This window comes from Neocloeon triangulifer, unplaced genomic scaffold (assembly GCF_031216515.1).
Source record: "Neocloeon triangulifer isolate White Clay Creek 2 clone unplaced genomic scaffold, ASM3121651v1 ptg000022l, whole genome shotgun sequence".
In the NCBI taxonomy this organism is placed as follows: domain Eukaryota; kingdom Metazoa; phylum Arthropoda; class Insecta; order Ephemeroptera; family Baetidae; genus Neocloeon; species Neocloeon triangulifer.
The window spans coordinates 3,613,981-3,637,062 of record NW_026775562.1 but is presented as its reverse complement, the minus strand read 5'-3'; the positions used below and the strand labels follow the sequence as shown (position 1 = coordinate 3,637,062).

Sequence of the window (23,082 nt, the reverse complement as noted above, 5' to 3'; positions counted from 1 at the left end):
TGTTGGAAAAAACGGCAGCACCATTAAGAAGAATTTTGCTGAAACTTCCGAGATCAAAAAGACCCCATCAACCGCAGTGAGCCTAGTTTATATAAATGGATTGAAATTTTGAGCTTTGAAAAGAATTTATTGACTGAAAATTCAAATAAAAATAAGTAAATTTCACATAAATTAATAAAACAGAAATTTAAAAGAAATTCCAGTGTTCTTTCTATACTATAAAAAATAATATTTAGTTGCAAATTGTGTTTTATTTATTTATTATTTATAGAAAAAAATTGCAAGTTTAAATTTTTTATTTTAAAATTAATTTCTATAATATTTCATAGTTGTTAATACTTTACTTAATTTTACTGAAATTATAATAAAATTGTATTATAAATTATTTAAATTTTTGGTACAACTTTTTTTTTTATTTTCTTGTAAAGAATGAAAATTTGGGATTTTTTTTCTTTTTTATTTTTGAAAAGCGCTCCACTTTTTCTGATTAAATCATGACAAGACTGGCGAGCAGACATCGAATCGACCCTCTCTCTCTCTTCATAGCAGACAAACACCAGACCGTCTAATGCTCGGCAGAAGGCGGTGGAAGTGCATTTTTATCAGCTCGCCTATGAACCCCATGCACAGCTGTATCACTCTCTCGTCCGCCCCGTTTCACTATATTTGAACTACCCTTAAACACCATCACGCGTGCATGTGTTGCCACTGCAGCTACCCTCGAACTAATTCATCCCGAGAGAGAAAATAATATATATAAAAAGAAGGACGTGTGCTCGCTAGTTTGTATCAAAATATATTAAGCAGCCGGCATCATTTTTATACGTGTGTGATTTTCCTGCTCATTGAAAGCGGCCGCGGATCGAATGAGCGAGCGACAGACCGGAAGGTTCCGCCGCTGCTTTATTTGCACCTGCCTCCGTCCATTATGCATTAGTTAGCGCTGACTCACTTTTTCAAAAGCTTCCCTCTCCGTATTATTCAATGCACCGAGCTTCCTCTTCGTTTTCAATGAACGCGAATTTGTAATCAACGAGCATTGTTACCCTTGAAGAGAGAGGGAACGAGTCAGTCGAGTATGGTTATTGCGATCGGGTGCCGGATAATTCGCTAATTAGAGGTTGGCGCTCGAACGCAGGCTCGGATCAAGGACGGCTTTGCCAATTAATCGATCAGCCGTGAAGCGTGACGATTTTTTTCTAACAAATAGTCGCAAAAACCTTCAAGACTCAAGTTTAATACTGAAATTTAAAAAAAAAATCTAAATAAAAATAAATTGTTCTTCATTGTAATTAATTCATAAATTAAAATTGTTCAAATTAATAAAATGGGACGAATTGAGGATAAAAGTTTATTTTGGGGTTGAAGAATTAGAAAAATTATTATTCAAGAATTAAAATTACTAATTATAGAATTAAAAAATTTCTTGAAATATTAAAAAGTAAAATAATTTTTTACCTCATATTTATAAAAAATTAATATTTTTATAAAGATTTATTTTAATTCTTTAAGATTAATTTTTAATGATTCTTCTAATTCTTCAACCCAAAAAATTTGATTTATTTTGTTGAAATATGAAGTAGAATAATAAATAAAAACAATTAAAATCAATCAAAGAATATTTAAAAAAAATATACAAAAATTTTAGTACAAATTTTTAGAATGTATGGAGAGGAATTTAATTGATTTAATTGCACCATTAATAAAGTCAGTTTTACCTCTTTATTATGTAATGCTTCGGGTGTTTTCCTCTCTCTTTTTTTTAACTCGATGAGACCTGATTATAAAATATTATAAAAAGCAGCGAATTTATTAATTTATTGTATTGCCGCCGGCGTTTTTGGAGCACGCTTTTGATGATACATGCGGGGTGTTTGGAATTATAAAAACGACGACTAAAGAGGCAGTTGTTGTTTTTTAGATGCGCAGCCTTATAATTAAATATAGCGCGCGTGACTCGCACGGTGTGTATAATTTTATTAGCATACAATTATTATGATCATGACTTCGTTCATTTAAAATATGCGCCGTTGAAAAAGAAAGCACATATATGAGTCAATTAAACACGTTCTTGATTCTTAAAATGTTTTTTTTTTTATAAAAGTTGTTCTTGCTCTATTTGCTGAAAGACCATTCTCTGTGAATAAATTAAAAATTTAAATATAAAATAAAATATATGGGTTCATAAAAAACTGTCGCTTATTTATTTATTCTTAATTTTTTTTTTCTCCATTCGATCAAATAAAATGATAGAAAATGAATAAAAAAACTAATAAAATTTTAAAAAAGATTCCTGCATGGAATAATCACCATTAGTTTTTTTTTATTGATAAATTTAAATTTTGTAATAATTATTTTATTTTGCTAGTTCTATTTTTTTTCGGCTGTTTTTTTATTTAAAACGGACTTCCAAAAGTAATAAAAAATTGCTTTAAAATTGAAAACTAGATCAATCTTTCATATCTGCAATTTTTACCCCACGTGGTTTTCTAAAAGAAATTTGCCTTAATCGATTAAAAAAAATTTTTTTTTATCCATCAATCAATTTAAATTGTAGTTTAATATTTGAAAATTTATGTATTTTGAAGAAAATATTTCAATTAAAATAAAAAAAATCTGCTATTTCTGTAACTTTGCCACTTCTAGGAAATAGAAATCCTACCCGCTCTATTTCTCATTTTACCAGATAGTTTATTTGACGCTTTTCCACTCACTTGAGATGCAAAATGCATCCGCTCTCGGATGACCGAGCTCTTTGCGCATGAAAACGTCAAAACAACAGACGCGATAAATCTGCTGCCGCCGCAGTTGGAGCAAATCCCGAGCGAGTTTTGCATTTCTCCGAGCAAAAACATTTTTTTGAAACTCGAGCTGGAAATAAGTCACATGCATCCCGTGAGTCAGAGGGAGGAGGCGTTATTATTATTATTTTCATTTTTTTTTTTATTGGTGATGAAAAATCTTCTCTTTCTCTTTCACTCACCGCGCGGCTGAAAACTTTTCTCTCCGCCGGTACATTTGAGACCTTGGATCACCTTCAAACTGGTTCCCTTTAGCTGCTCTCGTCTGCTTACTGAAGAGAGTAAAAAAAATAATAATAATGAACGCTCCATGCTGCTCCATTGTTGTATTGTCTCGGAAAGGGACGAATGGAGAGGAATTCAGATGATATTGCTTCGCCATATAAAGCAGCGCAAAGAATTCGCCGCGGCCGTCAAAAAATCATTGCAAACCACCCCGCGAGAGAGATTTATAAAAAAAAAATTTAACGATTGCTGTGGGAAAATTAGTGCTTTTAAAACTGGAGGTCGTAAATTGCAATCATGTTTGTCATTCAAGCTCTGCCGCGGTCGGAGCAATTTTTCAATTTATTTGAATAAGTATGGGTCATTTTTATTACCAAGGGCAGCGTGATTTGCAACTCACCTTTCGTATCCGTCATTTCAATACGCCCACATTTTCATTAGCAAGAGAAAAGTTGTTTTAAATTGCATCTTGCCTGAAACAGCATTTCTTTCAAATTGGTATTGGATTATATTTGCTTCAAAATCTTCCAATATTTATTTTTATTCTCATAATTATTTACTTAAATGATTTAAAATGAAATAAAAAAAAAATGTTGTATGTTTTTTATATCAATAATTATATAAAATTATGTTTTTTGGTTTTTTTTTAAAATTTATTCAAATTTTTGATTGCAACTTATTTTTTTAATTTTTAATCCCGGTAAAAGTACATTTTTAACATCTGTGGGTTTTTTCTGGATTTTCCTTGAAAAGAGTGTCGACTGTGGTGTCAACATTTTCATTATTATTAACTTTTTTTGCTGCTGGGAACCCTTTCCGTACAGAAATTATTCCACGAACAATAAACCTGAACACTCTGTGCGCGAATGAAAGGTCGAAATTAACATCAACAAAAAGAGCACACAATGCACCTCTTGCGTAAGTCGTGACATCACTTCTAAATTTACAATTTGTATTCCGCTCTCAGAGCAGCCGACTTACTGTTCCGTGCATTTTGATATTTTGGCAACACCGAAATTTGAATCATCAGGAAAATTTCCTGTCAATCTTCAAGTTGATTATTAAAAATAAAATAAAATTATTGCAAACAATCCCTAGTAAATTTGGAAGAAATTATTTGATGTAATGATTATTTCTATAATTTATTATTTTTCATAGTAAATTGGTCTTATTTGTGATAAAATTGTGAAGTAATAAATTAATAATAATAATTTATAAAAACCAATTTTGTCCGTTTTATTAGATTTTCTTCTTCTAAAAAGGCAATAAAAAGCTTCAAAGATGACCAAATAAATTGCGTAATTTTATTTTATGGATGAATTCAAAGGAATGTCAGTGCGATTTTATCAAAGTTTTATTTAATAAATTTATTATCAGAATTTATTTAAGTTTTAAAGCATTCCAAACTCAAAAAGATCCTCCACAGATTCTAATAAAATATAATTGTGCACATATTTTGCGCAAGACCCTCTCTTTCGTTTTCGTTTCTCTGACCGCAAAAATGCCGTTTTCGTGTTGCAGCCGAGGGCGACCTGGCCACCTTTTGGCAACGCAAGACGCACTTCAAGGCGGAGCAGCCGACCATCAAGGGGCTTTTCACGCCCGAGTCGCGTCCGGCGGAGCTGCAGCGACTGTACGACGCCGCCGGACAGACGCCGGTGCTCAAGATGAGGCAGCTGGACCGGCTGCGCAGGGACGGCAAACGCGCCTCCAAGATGTTCATGTGCACGCCGGTGCTCAGCGGCGAGGAGAACCGCAAGGCCAGGAAAAGGGTCCACGTCAACGACATTGAAACAAGCAAGGTACGAATCATTTTGTTAAAAAAATGCACAAAAAAAATTCAAAATTAATTTAAACATCAAAAATAAAAATATAATAAGAACAGTGATGTGTTAAAATACATAATTTAATTTTCAAAAGAATTTTAACGTGGATTCAGAAACTGAGCGAGAAAACCAATGCTCGGAAAACGAATTAAAATGTCCAAATTTCAACTTTTAATTGGAAATTTTAATTATTTTTAAAACAGATTAAAATTTCTGTTTTAAAATAATTAATATTTCCACTTAAAACTCAAAAATTAAGACAAGATTAAACAAATTAAAATAAAATATAAATTTTTTTAATTAGTTTACAATTAAATAGATTTGAATTAATTTTATGCAATCATTCTTGGATTATTTCAAGTTACTAAAATTTGCTATAAAATATAAAAAAAAGAATTGTAAAAAAATAATAAATTTTTTTAATACAATTTTTTTTTTTTTTGAAATTGATAATTATCCATTAACAAAAAAAAAATATTTGAAGGGGAAAAATAGGCTACTTCATTTGAAAAACAACAAAATTGAGTTTTATAGGCTTTTTAGGTGATATTTTTTTTTTTTAAATAGGTTACAATTTTTTAAAAATAGGCAATTTTAGGCGATTCTAAAATCTAAAATCATAATTCGAACTTGTATATTGAATATTTTGGCTTCATTACAACATATTAGCTCATTCAAATCAATTCCTATCATTCAACTAATTCAAAATCCCAAATTTTTAATCATTCCGAAATATTAATGAAATTAAAAACTATTTGATAAAATATTAATCTAACTCATAGTCAAAATTCTGAAAGAGATTTTACTACATTGATAAAAATTTAACTTACTTAACAATCAAATTTTAATTTTACAAAAAGTTTGACGAAACCGGATGTGGACTAACTTTTAGAAATCATATTCAAATGAGATTCATCCGTTTTTGTGGCTTTGGACTGGAGCCAGCGTTTGTCTCGGCTTTGGTTTTTGTTGTTTGACATGCGTACTGCCGCTACTATGTGACAGGTTTCGATTATACATATCGACGGAGTTGCATGTCGAGAACTCAAGATAGTCTCAATATGGAAATTTCAGTCTCGGTGTAAAATGCGGTTTAAAGGGGGCGTCGCATGCTCGATTAGCTTTTTCGGTTATCAATTTATTACATTTGTATACGCAGAAGCTGCAATGAGACAAGAAAGTATATTAAACGAAACATGAAATTACACCGGTTGGACAAGTACTTAAAAAAAAAAAATCGGTTCATTATTTTGAATTAACTGCTTTTCTGTGGTTAATAAATTTGGATCTTCGTATGGATTACAAATCCGATGAGCTCCGAAAATTCCCATCCTTTTCAACGAGATTTTATTTCGCTCCTTCTTTCTATAATGCGATCAAAATTACAATAATTTTCCACTTGGGCGGACAAGCAAACAAGTGCATTAAGCTCTCTCGGTGCTCAAGTTCATTGATCATGAGAAATCCAGGGAGGAACCCGACCGGCCACAAAGAACACACTCAAGTTCCCACAATATTATACGAGAGGCGGAGGAGGAGATTTATCCAATTCCAAAGTCTGAAGACTGAGAGATGCGGTCGGGAAAGAAAACCTTCTCCTAGTTATATGGCAACATGGGAATTCTTGTTGCGCTCGCCGGACCCATAAAAAAGTGGTGTTTCTTTCCAGGCAGCCCAAGCGTGTGGGTGTAAAATAATGCACGAGCAAAGCGGCTAACAAGAAGTAGTGGTCCTGAATCAAGATTTTCTTCACACTATACTGGGGCTTATACAGAGCGACCACTTCAGAAAACTCACTTGACGTCATTCAGACACCCCTAGAAATTTATTCTTTTGTTATGTACTTGTTTCCTGTTATTATTTTCAATTCAAAACGAAGGAGAAAAAATTGGGTCAAATTTCTGTACCCAAAGTCTTTAAAAATTGATATAGAAATTTATTTAAAATAGATTTAATACTGATAAAAAATAATCAAGGAAATTAAAATAAAGAGTCGGAATAGTAAAAAAACTTAAAAAAGCACCAGGGCTTTTTTTATTAATTTTGAAAATTCAATAAATAAAAATAACAAAATCAGCAGAATCCACTGTCTTAATAAATAAAGGAGCAAATAAAAAAAATTACTGAATGTATGACCAGTCTGCGCATTTTTTTCCCCAAAGAAGTACTTATTATTTACAATTTGCTTTGAAAAGTTGAATTGAATTGAAAATTTTCTAACAGTGGTAAAATATCTGTTAAATTTATTTATTTTAATTAAATTTCCAAATTTTTGCAATTGGTTTTGAAATAAAAAAACTCCTCATATTTAATTTATGGCTTGTTAATTATAAAAAACAGTCCTAAACAAAACAATTATCAGAGTTCAAAGGTTTATATTTTTACATTTTAACAGGATAATATTTGGTATTTTGATCTCCTTCAATTGTTTTTTTTTTCATTCCGCCGCTAAAAATTATTTGTTTGTGGGCGTTTAGAGACGTTTCGCAAAAACTCGTCTGCGGCCGCGAAATTAAAAGTCAATCCTTGAGCCTCGTTTAACGCGTTATTTTCGCTGTTTATTTTCTGCGGTCACTGAAATCCAAAGCCAAATAAACGTCGTCGCCTTTTTTGCCCGCGCCTCTCTTTCACGGTTGATCGAATAAATTATGCATTTGGTGCGACTTCAAACAAATCACCTGTCGTCATGACTCAATTAATTCCACGCAAGAGGCGCCTAATTTGATCCTGAAAAGAAGGGATTAACGGGTCTTTTCTATAAATGTAATCATTTGGAGCAGGTCTCGGTGGATAATTATAGGGGACCGTTTTATCTCTCTTCCGGACGGCTAATTAACCTTTTTGTTTGACAAGCGTGCGCTGACAATTGTCACTACTTTTCAGGTGGGTAGCTGCGGAGCTTATTTTCTTTTTCAAACGTGAATAAATTAACGATCAAAGACCCTTATATAGAGACACGTTATAAAAGCGAGAATGTATTGCGAGTGTCAGATCATTCATTTGCTTTATACGCGCGCGCGCGAGTCAAAGGAAAACAAGTCTTGCTGCGGTGGATGTTAATAATTGCGGCCATAAAACAAAAGTTTAAAGCAGGAACGCCCTGAAAATGATTCACCTCGCAGAGGAGTTTCCTTGTAATGAAGGCACATCGAACTGCATAAATTCCCTCACTTTGTTAAACAATAAGTTAGACTCTAATATTTGATATTTAGCTAATTTATTTATTAATTAATCAATCGCTTTGTTTATTAAAACACATAAAAATAAAAACGATTCTTTAAATGCATTGATTAAAATAAAATATAGAATTTCATTAAAAAATGAAAATTTTATTGGTAAAAATTTAATTTAGAGGTTGTTACAATTTTATTTATACAAGTTATAAAATATAAAACACTTCATAAAAATTAATTAACAATAACTCTAGAATGTGGACTAAAATGGAATTTTTCGCAATTTTGCTTTATTCTTAGACTGGAGAGACTCCTAACGATTCCTCTGGACAAATAGCTAATTTAAAAAAAAGTTTAAACGAAAATTTAATTGCAAGACATACGTTTAAAAGATTATTCAGCAATTTTTTATATTTATCAAACGTTTTTAAAGATTAAATTGGGAAATATCCTTTTTTTTTAGCAGATATGCTTAATTTATCTATTAAAATTTAATTTTTGGAACGAATTTTTAATTTAGTTTTATTATTTAAAATAACCAAAAATAATATATAGAATTATAGATATTTTTTGTCAATTTTATGGAAACTTTATCATTAAAACTAAATTCTGTTTTACCTATAGAATTTAAGTTTTTTCCTGTCAAAAATTATTCCTAATAAATTAATCTCTTAAAATAAACTTGAAATAGGGTGGTCCTGAAAAGAACCAGTTTGTAGTTTCATTATTGAAGTTATCGAGTTTTTCGAAAGGAAAAAAATAAAATTACAAACTTTTCCACTAATCTCTACTTCACTTTTTATGAAATAAGAATAAAAATCACACATAAATCTTTAAATTTTATTTATAAATGAACAGTAGCTAAAATTATTTGCCCAGATTACAATTAATTTTAATCAACTTTCATTTTTTTTTCATTGTTTTATATTGTCGTTTATTTTGTCCAAAATTTTACACAAATATTATATAGTGCAGTGCATTTTGTCTTTTGAATTATCAATAAAATTAACTCTTTTGCGTGTCCACAGCCTGCAGTGTTGTCTCGGATCCGCGAGTGGCGGTCGAGCGAGGTGCTCGGCAGCGCCGTGGCGCCGCCGGACGTGAGTCTGGCGCCGCTGATGGACTCGACGAGCCTTCTGGAGCATTTGCTGCCGTCGCCGGAGGAGCAGCTGAGCGTGATCGCGCGCCACTTCCCTCCGGAGGTGGTGGCCGTGGACGTGACGGGCCGCAACTTCGACCGGCAACAACGGAGTCGCCGCTCGTTGTCGCAAATCGACACCCGCCGCGCCGAAAGACACCGAAAGCGGCGATCGCAGCGGCGAAACACGATCGCCGGCACCAGCGAGGCGGAACTGCTCAGACAGGCGGCTGATGGGTGAGTAGTGCAAAAATTGATGTTCGCACTTTTAATCCCGACTTATGGTGCTAAACCTTCGTCTGATTAAGAGGTAGAGATCGTCCGGCCGAGATAAGAGCACCTGAATCGTTTTAAGACCTTTTTGGCTGGGTCGAATTTGCATACGCGTTTGGAGATGTAAAATTTATAAAGGAATCCTTTCTCTCTTTTTGAGGTGCTCGTTCGATGAGAAACAGAGAAGAATAGAAATTTTTCTGATTTTATTGAATATTTTATACTTTAATTGATACATTGGTGATCTTAGATTTTATTACGAATTAATTTTATAAGATTAAGTATAAAAGGTACTTTCATAATTAAATATAGACCATAAGAATCAAGATAAGAATTACGCTGATAACCAGAAATCAATTCTTTCTACAATTATTGAAGTTCAGCTTGCGAATTTTAGTTGAAAAGGCCATAGTGATTTTGGATTTCTTCAATAAAATCAGTATTTTTGAGCAAAAAGTTTGATATTTTCATAAATACATGATTATAATTTTCAGATGATATTATGATTAGTGAAATCCGCATTATTGATTATTATTTTCTTTTAAAGTTAAAATTAGATTATTAATTTTGTATGGCTTATTGAAACTGGATGAAAAATGATAATTTAAAATAAATAAATCCACAAATTTTGGAAATTCCCAATCTTTTTCACCGCTTATAACAAATTATGAATCGCAGTTTTTTTCTCGTGAATTTGCATAATATTTAACGAAGTAAAATTTATAACTTTTTTTCTTTCTTTTGATAAAAAAATTTACTTGTCCAGCAGTCATGAAAGTTTGTCAAAATTTAGATCAAAATATAAAATATTAACAACTTTGATAATTTGATAAATTTTATTTAATTTACTTCTGCATATCAAGACATTTATTCATATTTAAAATTATTATCATTAAATTTGGCATTATATATCATAATTATTAAAATTTAACTTTTTTATTACACACCAGTGACATTTCTGATCCAATCAATATGATCGAAAACGCTGATGAACACACTTGGCTCCGCAAGATCGCAGCCGTTCTTCCAAGTGTTGACTCCGTAAAGAACTCTGTCAGCGAAAAGCGGCCCACCTGTGTCGTGAGGACACTCGAACGACTGTCCGATCTCTGGGGCGTCGGCGCAAATTGCCAGCTCGTGCAAAGGGTACGGGAAAGAGTTTTGGCACTCAACAGGGTCGATTATCACACCGTCCACACGTACAAGCCAAGCGTAATTTGGATATAGCAACTTTGAATAGATGAAATAGGCATAAAAATTGGAAATAAAAATTAAATTACGTAAGAGTTCCATCCTGAAAATGAGACTGCTTGACCTGTCGGGAGGTTTGAATCAGGCAGGGCAATGGGAGCAATCAAATTGCTCCATTCAAAGGGAGGAGAAACCTATGATTAAGATATAAAATAAGAAAAAGAATTGCTGGAAAAACCATATTTTTTATATTTCAGGTTCATAATTATTAAAGGAGAAAACCAGTGATTGTTTTGAAATTTAATTATGATAATAAACTAAATTTCATGACCGAAACGTCAAAATTTCAATAAAATTCTAACCCCGCAGCTTAAAAGATAAGGGTTTATCAGGGAATTAACTTTTCCCGCCAAGTGAATATGAATTTTGATTGCTATTTCAATGAATTCTCAACCTTAGTAATTATTATTAATTCATTTGAAATGATTTGTGTAGGAAAAAGGCAAAAACTCCTTTATTCAGAAAAAAATGAAGTCCTTTAATTTAGAATATCATTTTTTTTTTCTTCAAATTGTTTAAATTTTGAACACCTTTAATAGACCAATATCGTGAGTTCCGTTCCCTCCATCGTAGTTGTAACCAGGGTGATCCTGTTTATCCACGGCCAGGTGGAGGGAATTTATCTGATCATATCTGATACTGCCGGCGTTTACGTCCAGACGGTCAGCCGAGGTGTTGTAACTTCTCGAATTTCAGACACGATTGATTTTGCACAAAAAAATTACATACGTCAAAAGGCACTGAGCTCTGGTCAAAATCCACTCGCGGGACACAATTGCCGCACTGCAGAAGGCTTTTCCGTCGAAACGAATGGACACGTGCCACGGAATCTCTCCTGAAGCGGCCCCGACCCCTTTTCCTTCGTGACTGCAGTAAACGCCACCTTTGAAAAGTTTGAATGAGATAAAATAGAGAAATTATGGGAGGTTCGGAAGGTTTGAAACGTGCCTGAGAAGACGAGGGAAATAATTGCCGAGATCAAAATTCTTTGGCTCATGTTTCGTATTTCTCTGACAGATTTATTCGAAACTGTCTCACTTAAAAACAAAATGAAAATTATCAAGATTATTTCAAGCCGTTAATCTTATCTTCAAAAGCACTTTCTTTTGTTCTTAATTTGTCATCTTTTAGATAATGTGGTTCTTAAGAACCATTGTTGGAAAGGAGATAAGAAAAATTACCTTTCTGCTTGTTTGAGCAATTGAATAAATTTGCTTTTAAAAAAGGTCGGCCTCTCTGAACAAATTTGCTGTTGTTAAAGGAGGAAATTGCAAATGCAGTCATTATTTGCATTGGGGGCGACGCAGAGGTACGCGTAACTTGTTTTTCTGCAAAATAAAGCAATAAAAATGAAAACTATTTAAAATAAGTATTTTTTTCTTCTTATGTAAAAATGGAATTTAAATTATTAATTTAATTAAATCTTAGTTTGCTGTTTTTATTATTTATTTAATAATTTTTAAGTATTTCCAATTTTTATTCTGACTTTTGTCCGAAAAATAAAGATTACTTGAAACTGTTTGTTTATAATTTTCAGTGTTAAATAGGAGTTACTTTTAGTATATTTTACAATAAAATCAGATAAAAATTTATGCTAAATAAGCGTAGGTGGTGTAAAAATCACTCCGTCGAGTCTCGTTTCCATTGAGGGAAGCTAGTTAGCGAAACGCACGCCAAGAAAAACGTTGACACTGCAGAAACCGAACACCTCGCTCGACAGTCAGCCAGGTCGAGCACACGCATCTGTGCCTGCGACCGCAAACGACTGAGTGAGGATTAAAATAAAGACAGAGGCTGTTATTTTTGCACGCACGGTTTCGGGTTTTTGTTTTTCACTCGACAAAACCTTCAATTTTGATATGAGCAAGTGGAAAGTATTGAAGGTTAAAATCATTCAAGGCGTTTCGTTTGTGGTCAAAATTTAAAAAAAAATCGATATATTTAAAATATTGAAATCCAATTAATTTTTAAAAATGAACAGTAAAATTATTTGAGCTCACATATTTTGCAATTGAAACTGAAGTTAGAATAAAAACAAAAATGCTTGGAATGTTTGAAGCAAGTAATGTTGAATTTCCCAATCTTGACATCAATAAACAATAATCTTATCTTTAAATTATATGGAATTAATTATCTAAAGTTTAAAACATTTACATTTTGTCTGAATAAAATAAAAAACATAAATTTACATCTGCAGAACCTGGATTGCTCCTCCACGCTTTAAATTTAACTTTTTTTATTAAATAATATAATTATTTTGGTTGAATTTACTCTCATTTAAGTAGACATTTGAGTTAAATTTAAATTCAACAAATCCAACTTGATTATTTATTATTGATGCAATAAAGCTCCACTGATGATAATTATAATTTAATTAAAATCCATTCTCTTTTTTTTTAGAAAAATATTTGAATAAAATTTTGTTTTGATTCCAGGGCAAGTCAGTTGGGTGGCAGCGAGTCGATCGAGGTGGACTCGTCCCTGCAGAGTCTGGCCGGCAGCAAACGCAAGGTTTCGGCGGACAAAGTGTCCGATCGGGTTCTGTGCCACCTGAACAGTCTGCGCGAGTGGGGCCGGCTGCGGTTGTCGCGGGCCCGGGAGGCCCAGCAACAGCAGCCCACCGACCTGTACGAGACCCTGACGCACATCAGACGTCCGAGGAGCACCAGTCCGCACGTGCGCCTGCGTCCGCACGTCGGACGCAAGAACAAGCACGACGTGCACTCGTCGTCGGGCAACTGGAGCGCGAGCAGCAGCAGCGCCAGGGCCAGCGTCGAGTCCGGCTCGGACCACCGCACCACCTCGCACCTGCCCACGTCCTCCAGCAGCAGCACCTGCGACTCGGCCCTCTCCGTCCGCAGACCCAAGGCGGCCCTGTCAATCTCTTCGTCCAACTCGAGGGAATCTCCGGATCTTCCTGTTTCAGGTTGGTGAACTTTATTATTTATTTTAAACGTGACGGAAATCTTAAAAATTAAAATAATCTTCATAAAATGGTGAAAACTTTATTTTTACAACAAAAATTTTATAATTTTGGCTAAAATTTTAGTTTATTTAGTTTAAAAAGGATCAATTAAGTTTAAATTTATTAAATATTATAATCAAGTAAAAGCAGCTTTATTGGCATTAATTTATTATTATTATTATTGAAATATTTTGAACATCTAAAAACACAGAACTGCAGTTTCCCTGAAATTCATTAATATTTTTTTTAAATTTATTAATTTTTTTATTATTTATCAATTTATAGTGAATGTTTAAATCTCTATTTTTTTAGCTTTCAGAAAGGATGAATAATTATTCATTTAATTTCTAATTTAATTTTGCTAAATTTTCCTTTCAGATTCAACTGGTTTTAATGATGGAGAGACGAGTTCGGTCTATTCCTGCGACACCGAGGGCTACTACACGTCATTCCACGTGGACAGTGGGCTGAAGACGCTGCGCGAGGAGCCTTTCGAGTCGACCAACAGCAGCGGCAACATCACCGTGTGCGCCGCTGCCGTGAGCACCAAGGCCCTGAGCTGCGAAAACGAGTACGAGTTGTTCGGCAAGGGCAGCACGAGCACCACGGCCAGTTCGGCGGGGACCATCTGCACGGTGAAGGCGCCACCGTCGCCGCCCCTGCGGAAGAGCAGCTTGGAGAACCTGGAGGACTCGGACAAGGGTTCGGTGGAGCGGCGGGCGCGCGTCAAGAAGGCGTTGGACACCAACCGCATCCCCTCCATGTGCGTCATCACCCCTCCGGAGAGCGGGGAGGACGAACTGCCCAGTTCGCCGCCACCTTCGGAAGGTCCGCCCAAGCAACGGGCCAGTCCGCAGCTCAAGTCGGCCCTGCTCCCTTTCAACAGCATCATGGGCAAGATGAGGGAGGTCCTGCGGAAGTCCCCGCAGAAGGAAACTCCTCCCCCCACCCCTGTCGAGAGTCCGGTCGATGAATACGTGACCATTGCGTCCATCGACAGCGTCCGGGTGGCCCACACCGAGTACGTCTCCCTGAACGACCTTCCGCAGCCTGATTCGGGAAGCGAGTGCAGTTCAAAATCGCCGGCCAATTCTCTAGAGAGGCGGAGACGCAACGCCGGCGCCAGGGTGTTGCTCGACTCGGACGGAAAGGTCGTCTACTCCTCGGACAGTCTCAAGAGGAAACCCAAGAACGCGACCTTTGAACCGGGGCCGTGCGTCAAGGGGGCGGACGCGCCCCAAAGTCCACCAAACCGCGCTCAGGGCAGGGTCATCATCAAGGCCAAGGAGACGCCGCCCAGCACGCTGTCGCCCCGAAAGCCAGGGGCGCAGGTCGACATGCTCAAGATCATTGAACAGGTAATTTTTTATTTTTTATTCAAATCTTTTATAAATTGCAAATAATAATCCATTTCTTTTATTATAAAAATTTTACAAGCTGCATTTTATAAGAATTCCTATTGTTCATTTTTAAGTGAATATTTTTACTTAAATTGAGAATTAAATTTTTTGATCAAACCAGATCAAACTATCTTGAACATTACTTTTTTTTATACTTCTAAAGATAGTAAAATCTAATCATTTAATATTTTGTGTTATTTTCCTCCAAGGAAAATTCCTTTTTAAATTCAGTTTTTTTTCATTTAGACTGGGAGTCTCTTTAAAAAATATATTAAATATAATATAGATAAATTTGAGTGAAGAAACAATTTTTTAAGCGTAAAATTAAAATCTGGTTTTGTTTAAATTCAATATAGCTTATAATTTATGTTTTTACGTGAAAATTTGAGAGCCTTTTGGCAATTTAAAAAATTACAAAATAATTTTCATTGAGGACAAAGCCAGTTTTATTTTAATTCTGATAAATTAACTATTAACTTTAATCAAGGATGGACGCGATCTCAAATTTTTGCGATTGCGATCGCGATCGCGATCATGAAATTGAAAAAATCGTGCGATTGCGATCGCGATCGCGATCAAAAACGTTGCGATCATTTGCGATCAAATATATTTTTTAAAAATAAATTTCCGAACATTTTTTTTATCAATTCTGGTTTCAGAACGAGGAGTCCGAACAAAAATGAACTCCGTAAATGAAAAGCCTTAGTTTAAGAAATTTTTCTGCCAAATTACCTGAAATTGACATTTTTTTCTTCCAGATTTAGCATTTAATTCGCCCAGATTAAGCATAAAATTTTTCTTTCCTCGATCGCAAAAAGATCGCAAATGATCGCCTGCTATCAACCACCTTTTGTGATCGCGATCGCGATCGCGATCATCTTTTCAAAAATTGGTGCGATTGCGATTTTGTCCATCCTTGACTTTAATTGATTTTGATTTTTTTTAAATAATCATTCAACCAATTTCTTAAAATAATATAAAATTTATTTTAGAAATAAAATAAAAAAATACAAATATATTAGGTTTCTAGTAATTAGTAACTATTTTTATTTTTTATATAACGGAAACGGGAATCCATACAATATCATTGCACTAATCAAAATCCACCACCCGCCTCGTTCTATATATTTATATAAATAAAGTAGTACATATGTTTGTTTGTCGCGGTATATCGTACAATTTCCGATGATTTCGCCAATCGGCTCTGACACATTTGCACCCCCGTCTCTGTCGGCAGCACGAGCAGCAGGGTGGCTGCGACGAGGGGGTGGACGGAGCGGCGGCGGCGGCGCATGCCCGGTGCGAGAATATCGACCCGCACGGCTGGGCGCGGATCAGACGCAACGAGAGCTACCGCCTGGCCGCCTCGCAGCACCAACAGCCGTCGGCCGTCGACGATGTGAAGCGGGTGGTCAACCCGAATTCGGCCGGTCGCAGGTTCTACGGCGCCAAGATCATGGTCGACCCCAACAGCAGGGTGGCGCGCCCCCTGTACGAGGCGCCCCCCGTCGGCCGTGTCACCCTTCCGGCGGACACGCAGCGGGCCCGAGTGCTCAACTCAGGTAATGACACGGAAATCTGGTGAATTGTGTGTATCATTTTTTGTAACTAGTCGCTAACTAGGAAAAACGAGAGTGTATATTTTAATTTCTGCAAAAGTTTTTTTTTATAAATTGGCGCCAGTTTCTTTGATCTTCTCGAGCAGCGTCTCTCGCTCTGCCCTAGTTTGCTCCAGACTTCAAAGAAACGGTTTTGTTGTTTCTCATCTCGGTGGTAATTCTTACGAAACGCCGTGGAAATGGATGCAAACAAAGAAAGACCTCTTGAATAGTGTCTGGAGAGTTTGTTCTGCACCCTTAATGCCCACTCTGTGGCAGCCCGAAAAAGAAGGTCAAGATGAGTTGTAAAAATTTTATGTTTTTGTGTTAGAAATTCTCGTAAAATTTAGTTTGGTGAATCCAAAAATACTATCAATATAGAGAAATTATTGTTTTTTTTTTCTTGAAATTACTAAATACCAAGGTTTCAAATCCTCAATTTGGCTCTTTTTAATATTTTCTTAAATATATTAAATTTTGCAAAAAAACATTTTTAAAAATTCTTGAACTTATTATTAAAATTTTCAGAATATTTTCAGTAAAAATTTTTTCACTCCAAGAAGGTTTTTAATAAATAAAAATATTCCACACGTGAGCTCAATTTTTCAATTTTAATTTTTATGCACACAGGTTTTATCATGCCAACTTAATTAGGGTGATTTGATATGTATTTTTTGAATTTTCCACTCATTTTGATCGTTAAATTTTTACAAAAACGATTATCTTAGAGAGTTTTGTTTTTGAAATTTCATTTCCCTTAGTTTATTTTTTATTTTCACATGTTATCTCATTCAATTCATTGGAAATCATTTATAAAAAAATCATAGTTCAAAATTAATTCAGCCATTTTAAATTAGCCTGAAAAGGTATTTTTTTTTTCACATTTAAAAATGGACATAATATTTTGCTGTATGATTATTTTCTTTAATTAAAATTATTTAACAATTGAACTGCTCATTTTTTTTTTTAATGAGATACAAATTTCAAAACAACTCGCAGAACAATAAGCTCATTTAACAAATTGGCTCAAATTTGTTCAAATTGTAGCTCAATTAGTCTCAAAAAGATTCATAGAAATGTCCGGCGTCAATTTATGTTGATTTTCTGTTCTTTTTTGTGCCATTTTAGGATAGTCTTAGTTTCTTGTTTGTGATTTCATTATTTTTTCCTCACAATGTAGTGATTTCTATATTTTGTGGATATTCACAGCATTTAGCAAAAAGCACTCAACGACATTTTTTTTGTAAACCAGACAAATACACAAACATCTTCCTGCATGCAACTGTACATTACACTTCACACAAAAAAAACTACCGTCAAGGCAATTAATAAATACGTACCTGAGATGTGTGACTCGCCGCGTGTACATATTTATTTTTTATGTTCTTTTCCGCTAACAAATAATTGCACCTGTGTATATATTTATTTAACAAAATGTGTTCTTAATTAATAGAAGTCCGAATTGTACAATCCGAAAAATTAATAATCGATGAAGTCGTAGTCAAAAGTTGTGTTTCCTTTTTTACATTAAACAATTGGGCAGTATAAATTGACCATATTTCTTAAAATTGGTCTCGTACTGCATATTTAATTAACATATAAGCAGCACAGTTTGAGATTTTTAAGAGGCTCGAAGCTGAAATTTAACGCAAGGTAAGTTTTTCCAGTTTGTCCGAAGACGCATGACTTAATTATATAAATTTAATTCAGCCTGAGCAAACTGCGCCGTCCAAGTGCCGGTTCGCGTGGCCTTCTGAAATAATAATGGAAATTAATTAACCACCCAAGTATATTTTAACTCTGTCCATTGTGAAGCGAAAATGTGCTTCCTGGAAGTGTATAATTACCAATCACGTAACTCTCATTACAAGTTGTCCTTTTTCGCTCCAACGTGACAAAAAGCGTGTTGCTAAAATATGCTCCGTGACTTGTTTGCATGCCCACTTCTCACACTTTTTGCTTGGTACGTGACGAATGCTCGTCGTCCCCGGCGTCAACACAATAGAAATTTAAGACCCCTCCCGAAGCTATGCAAATATTGTGGTTCGGAAAAGGGATATCGTCAACGTGCCTGCCTTTTACCGTGGTTTATCGATCACGCCGCACAATAAGGCAGCGCCCTTATCAAGTGCCGGCTCGGATAACGTGCCTTTTTTTATCTTATACTGATCTATAGTGGGTGCTTTTTCGGGTTGGGTAAAAAAATGTGCGTACAAAAACATAAAAATCAGATAAAAATGATATAAATAAAAATATGAAACTAAGCAGAGAATAACAATAATCTTTTTTACAGAAAAAAAACTTTATATGTATTATTGTAAATTTAATTTTACTATATTTGGCCAAATTCATTGTATTTAGATCAGTGAAAATCTATTTGATTATCTTCTTTACATTTAATTATGTTCCAAAATTAATACTGATTTTCTTTTTAATTTAATTAAATTTGGCTTACATTTTTTAAAGAATTGTTTCATATTGTTTTCTTTCTGTTTATTCAGTGGCCTAATTATTTTATATGATTTTGTTAAAAATTATGCTTTATTTTGATAAAAAAAAAAGATCACAATTTTCCATCCGAAACAAAAATTTTGAAAAACGTACAGTTTCTTGCTTTTTAAAATTTCTAAGGTGTAGGAAGGTGCATGGTATATTTAACATCAACTTCAAACATTGTCCACAAATTTCAAATCCTCATTTTTGAAAGTTTTTGCACGTCTCATTATCTTATTATTTTAAAATCTTCCTCATTCCAGTAGTTCTGAATTTTTGCGATTGCGTATTTGAGTAGAACTTTCCCTATCGTTTGTCAGGTTCATTTTATATTCACCCTTTTGAAATTTACTGGAAAAAATTGCCACATTTTTCTAAACTTGTGACATTTTTGCAGGCCTGATCAATGGTTCCTCCAACGGGTACCACTACCCGCCTCACAACGGGGTCTACTCGAGCTATTCTCAGCCCACTCCGATTGTTCAGCAACAAGCTGCGCCCTTTTGGACGATGCCCCGTTCAGGCTGGGACCGTCCCCAGCATTATCCTCACTCGAGCCTCAACTCGACGCCCACCAAGCAAAACTTCCGGGCTCCTGACTGCAACCTGAGCCCCATCAGCAGTCCCTCGTCGCCGCTGGCGTCCCCAGGGGCGAGGAGACCCCTCATTTCCCAACCTAGGTCCACCATGAGCAATGATGAGCTGTACGCAGCCATCCACAGGAGCAAGAAGAAGATGAACATCAAAGATGACAATTTCTCTCCAGGTACAATCGGGTCTGGAGTTGGAGTTTAAATTCTTAAGATTGAAACAGTTGAAATTTGTCCAAACTTAATTGGAAACTCTTGAAAATAATTGTAAATTTGAAAAATCTTTTAATGAAATACTTAATTTAAAATTGTATAAAATTTAATTAACGAAGACTTACGGAAGAAATTTACTTCAAAATCAATTGAAAATAAAACTGTTTTGTTAAACGGTTATTTGCAGTATTGAAATTGTTTAAATTTGTTTCCTTAAAATGAGCAAGATATTTTTGGTTGATTTGTTTTCTGTTTAATTCAATTGCCTGTCAAATATTTGAAAACTTCACGTTTAAGAAAAAGAAATTTTATCCCACATTGTACAATTTCTCATTAATTAGAATACTTTGAATTTTCCATTGATTGATAAGATTTTTTAATATGTTTTAAGAAACAGCAATAAATTGGGGCAGTTTCCAATTATTTAAATAACAATAATTTTGATTTCAAAATCAATATGAATTTCCTTTAATTTTTCTAAACTTCATTCCTCTCAGTGAGACTTAATTTGTTTATTCTTGTAATTAATGAAACCTATCTGTTAGAAAATTTTTATTCTTTATTAATTTGGTTTATTTTTTTTAGCCACTTCGAGCTGCAGCAGCCCCGTGGACGGAGACAGAGCAAGTCCCGGCGGGCCTTCGAGCGCCCCGGGCAGTCGCCACAGCTGGAGTCCGAGCAACATGGAGGTGCTGAACGGGGTCAGCGTGTCCGCGCGCAACAACTTCAAGCGGTTACTGCTGGAAAAGGGTTGTCCCAAGGGCGGCGAGAGGCGCATGTCGGCCGTCGAGCAGCTGATGGCCTCCAAGGGGCAGTTCAGTCCGACCCCCAGCCGGCTGGCGCCCCAGCAAACGACGACGCTGCACCACAGTCTAAACCGGCGGCGCTACCGACACACGGACGTCCTCTCGACCACCATCGCCGAGGAGTCGGAGCCGCAAGGGGCGCACAAACACATCACTGCCTCCTACCTGCAGCACCGCATCGACCAGATGTGCCTCTCGCCACGCTTGTCCGCCTCTCCTCGCATGCCCATCATCACCAGCAAGCCCCTCAGCCCATCCAAAATGTCCCTCGAGACCTCTCTGTAGGCTCAAAAAAAGGCAGCAGAGAGGCGCTTTTTTCTATTTATTTAAGGTGGATGTGAATATTTATAAATTGGTCCGTTGAATTTAAAATTTATTGAAATTATTCATGCAAGATTCGATTCTAATGAAGTCAATTAAGTTTTAAACAAAATTTATTTCCAAATAGATAATTAAAAAAACTATAATGACACTTTTAAGGTCAATTACAGAAGTTTTTCCTTTAATTTTGGAATTTATTCAGATTATTCAGATTAATGAGTTGAATTTTATGTTCTTCATATATAAAATGATCACAATCCAGTTCAGAAACACTAAAAGTAATGTATTTTAAATTTCAGAATTTGAAAAATTGAGTTCTATGGATAATTTTGGACCTTTTTATTGTTTAATCACATCAACTTTAAAAATTCTTGCGCTGGAAATTTTCATTCAGTCATTCAAATGTCGAGAAATTTGCTCAGTTTACTTAATCTGTCTGCATTTGTTCCGTAAATGCACAAAGCAAATTCACCTCCCTTTGTCTCTCCAGTGCTGAAAGTTGTGATTTTTCGTATTGAAGCGCCTCCATATCTTCGGTTCCTCTAAATAGTTGTAGTGCCAAATGGTAAGAGCGGGACCAAACTCGAAGCTCAACCGTGACAAGTGAGTCAAAATAAAGTCGAGTCTGAAACGCCGCCTACCTCCAGCAGAGTTAAACAAGGATAAAATTAATAATACTAGAAATTTCAAATTTTTGGCCACATTTTGCCCAGCATTTTTCTCAGCCTGTCACACCGAATTCCAACGTAATTAAAAGTAAAGAAATCTACACACGCTATACTAGCCAAAGGGTTAAATGTCTAAACAATCAATACGAGATGCTTATATAAAAAATACCTATCACTACTTTTCGGATTAAAAATTCAGTGTTCAAAGAAAAGCGTCTAAAGTTGCATATTTACATTTATAAATAAAATGATGTCGTAATTGCTCTGAGCAGAAAGAGAGTTTGGGTGTTTCAAATTAACATATCTTGAATGTAACGAAAAGGGAGACAAAGTATAAAAAATCATATCTCTTCGAAATAAAATTTATATATCGAATTTCAAATAAAAAATGGAATTTTGGTTTTGTGTGACGGGTGAATAAATAAATAAATTCAAATTCGTCAAAGTACAGTCACTGCAGCTCTTTTGCCGAAGCAAAAGAATTTAATTAAAAATTGGCACGTGACCTTACATTACTCTTGCATTTAATCGCTGCAATCACATATATTTGATCAAAGAAATAATCGAATTAATTAATTGCACTGCTGCTGCTGCTGCCACCGCTGTGTAGGAAAGCAAAAATCGAAATGAGCGCATAAAACATGGAATTTTTGAAGCAATTAAAAACACATTACGCATCATGTGGCCTTATGTACACGAAAAGAACTCAATTAGAGACGTAATTACGGTTAAAAATCATTAAAATATAAATATATGCCAGGTCAATTAGACTAGAATTGCAATTATTATATATCAACTCCAGTACTGAAACGAAATTTGCATATTCGCTGATTCATATTATTAAAAACAAATAGAGCTGTATATATAAAAAAATTGTAATGTTGGTTCTCGTAAAACGTTTCCTGACTTTATTGAAAAATGAACGCCGTAGGCCTAATTTTTGTACATCAAATCTTGTGTAAATATATATTTGTAAATTTTACTTTTTTCATGTATTAACTTATTTCCCATTTTATGATTAAACAGTGGTTAACTGACGAGTCTCCTTAATAAAAGTACTTCTGTAATTTAACAAACATTATGTATTTCCTATTAGTCAATTTTTGTAATTCTAGTTAGTCTCTCCTCTCTTGTTGTTGAGCCTTTGGTTTGTTGAAATATTTTTCACAATAAAATCATACAAAACATGTGGTTTTCGCCTCAAATAAAAGTGTTTTATTTCATTAACCATGCACAAGTAATTTATATTAATTGTAATCGGAAAAAAATTGGTAAAATTATAAATTTAAAAAATTGATCAGCAAAATCTCAAAATTATACATTTTGATCTGAATTTTTTGT

The 23,082-nt window shown here is 34.7% G+C and overlaps 2 protein-coding genes across 2 annotated transcripts in view; one reads left to right on the top strand and one right to left on the bottom strand.

Annotated features, from left to right (window-relative positions):
* The window catches only part of LOC132204210 (uncharacterized), a 35,789-nt gene extending 12,849 nt beyond the window's left edge, over positions 1 to 22,940 (top strand). Inside the window, exons 2-8 of the mRNA XM_059632565.1 lie at positions 4,548 to 4,828; positions 9,054 to 9,400; positions 13,123 to 13,613; positions 14,031 to 15,010; positions 16,290 to 16,614; positions 19,541 to 19,909; positions 20,532 to 22,940. Of these exons, the coding sequence (XP_059488548.1) occupies positions 4,548 to 4,828; positions 9,054 to 9,400; positions 13,123 to 13,613; positions 14,031 to 15,010; positions 16,290 to 16,614; positions 19,541 to 19,909; positions 20,532 to 21,037 (3,299 nt within the window). The 3' untranslated portion in view covers positions 21,038 to 22,940. The remainder of the gene's footprint in view (positions 1 to 4,547; positions 4,829 to 9,053; positions 9,401 to 13,122; positions 13,614 to 14,030; positions 15,011 to 16,289; positions 16,615 to 19,540; positions 19,910 to 20,531) is intronic.
* LOC132204211 (chymotrypsin-2-like) lies at positions 10,268 to 11,717 on the bottom strand. The gene is made up of 5 exons (XM_059632566.1): positions 11,636 to 11,717; positions 11,417 to 11,570; positions 11,218 to 11,368; positions 10,717 to 10,821; positions 10,268 to 10,666 (listed from the first exon to the last, which is right to left on the bottom strand). Exons 1-5 carry the CDS (start codon positions 11,682 to 11,684, stop codon positions 10,376 to 10,378), a joined length of 750 nt encoding a protein of 249 aa, XP_059488549.1. The 5' UTR covers positions 11,685 to 11,717; the 3' UTR covers positions 10,268 to 10,375.
* Positions 22,941 to 23,082: the final 142 nt, after the last annotated feature.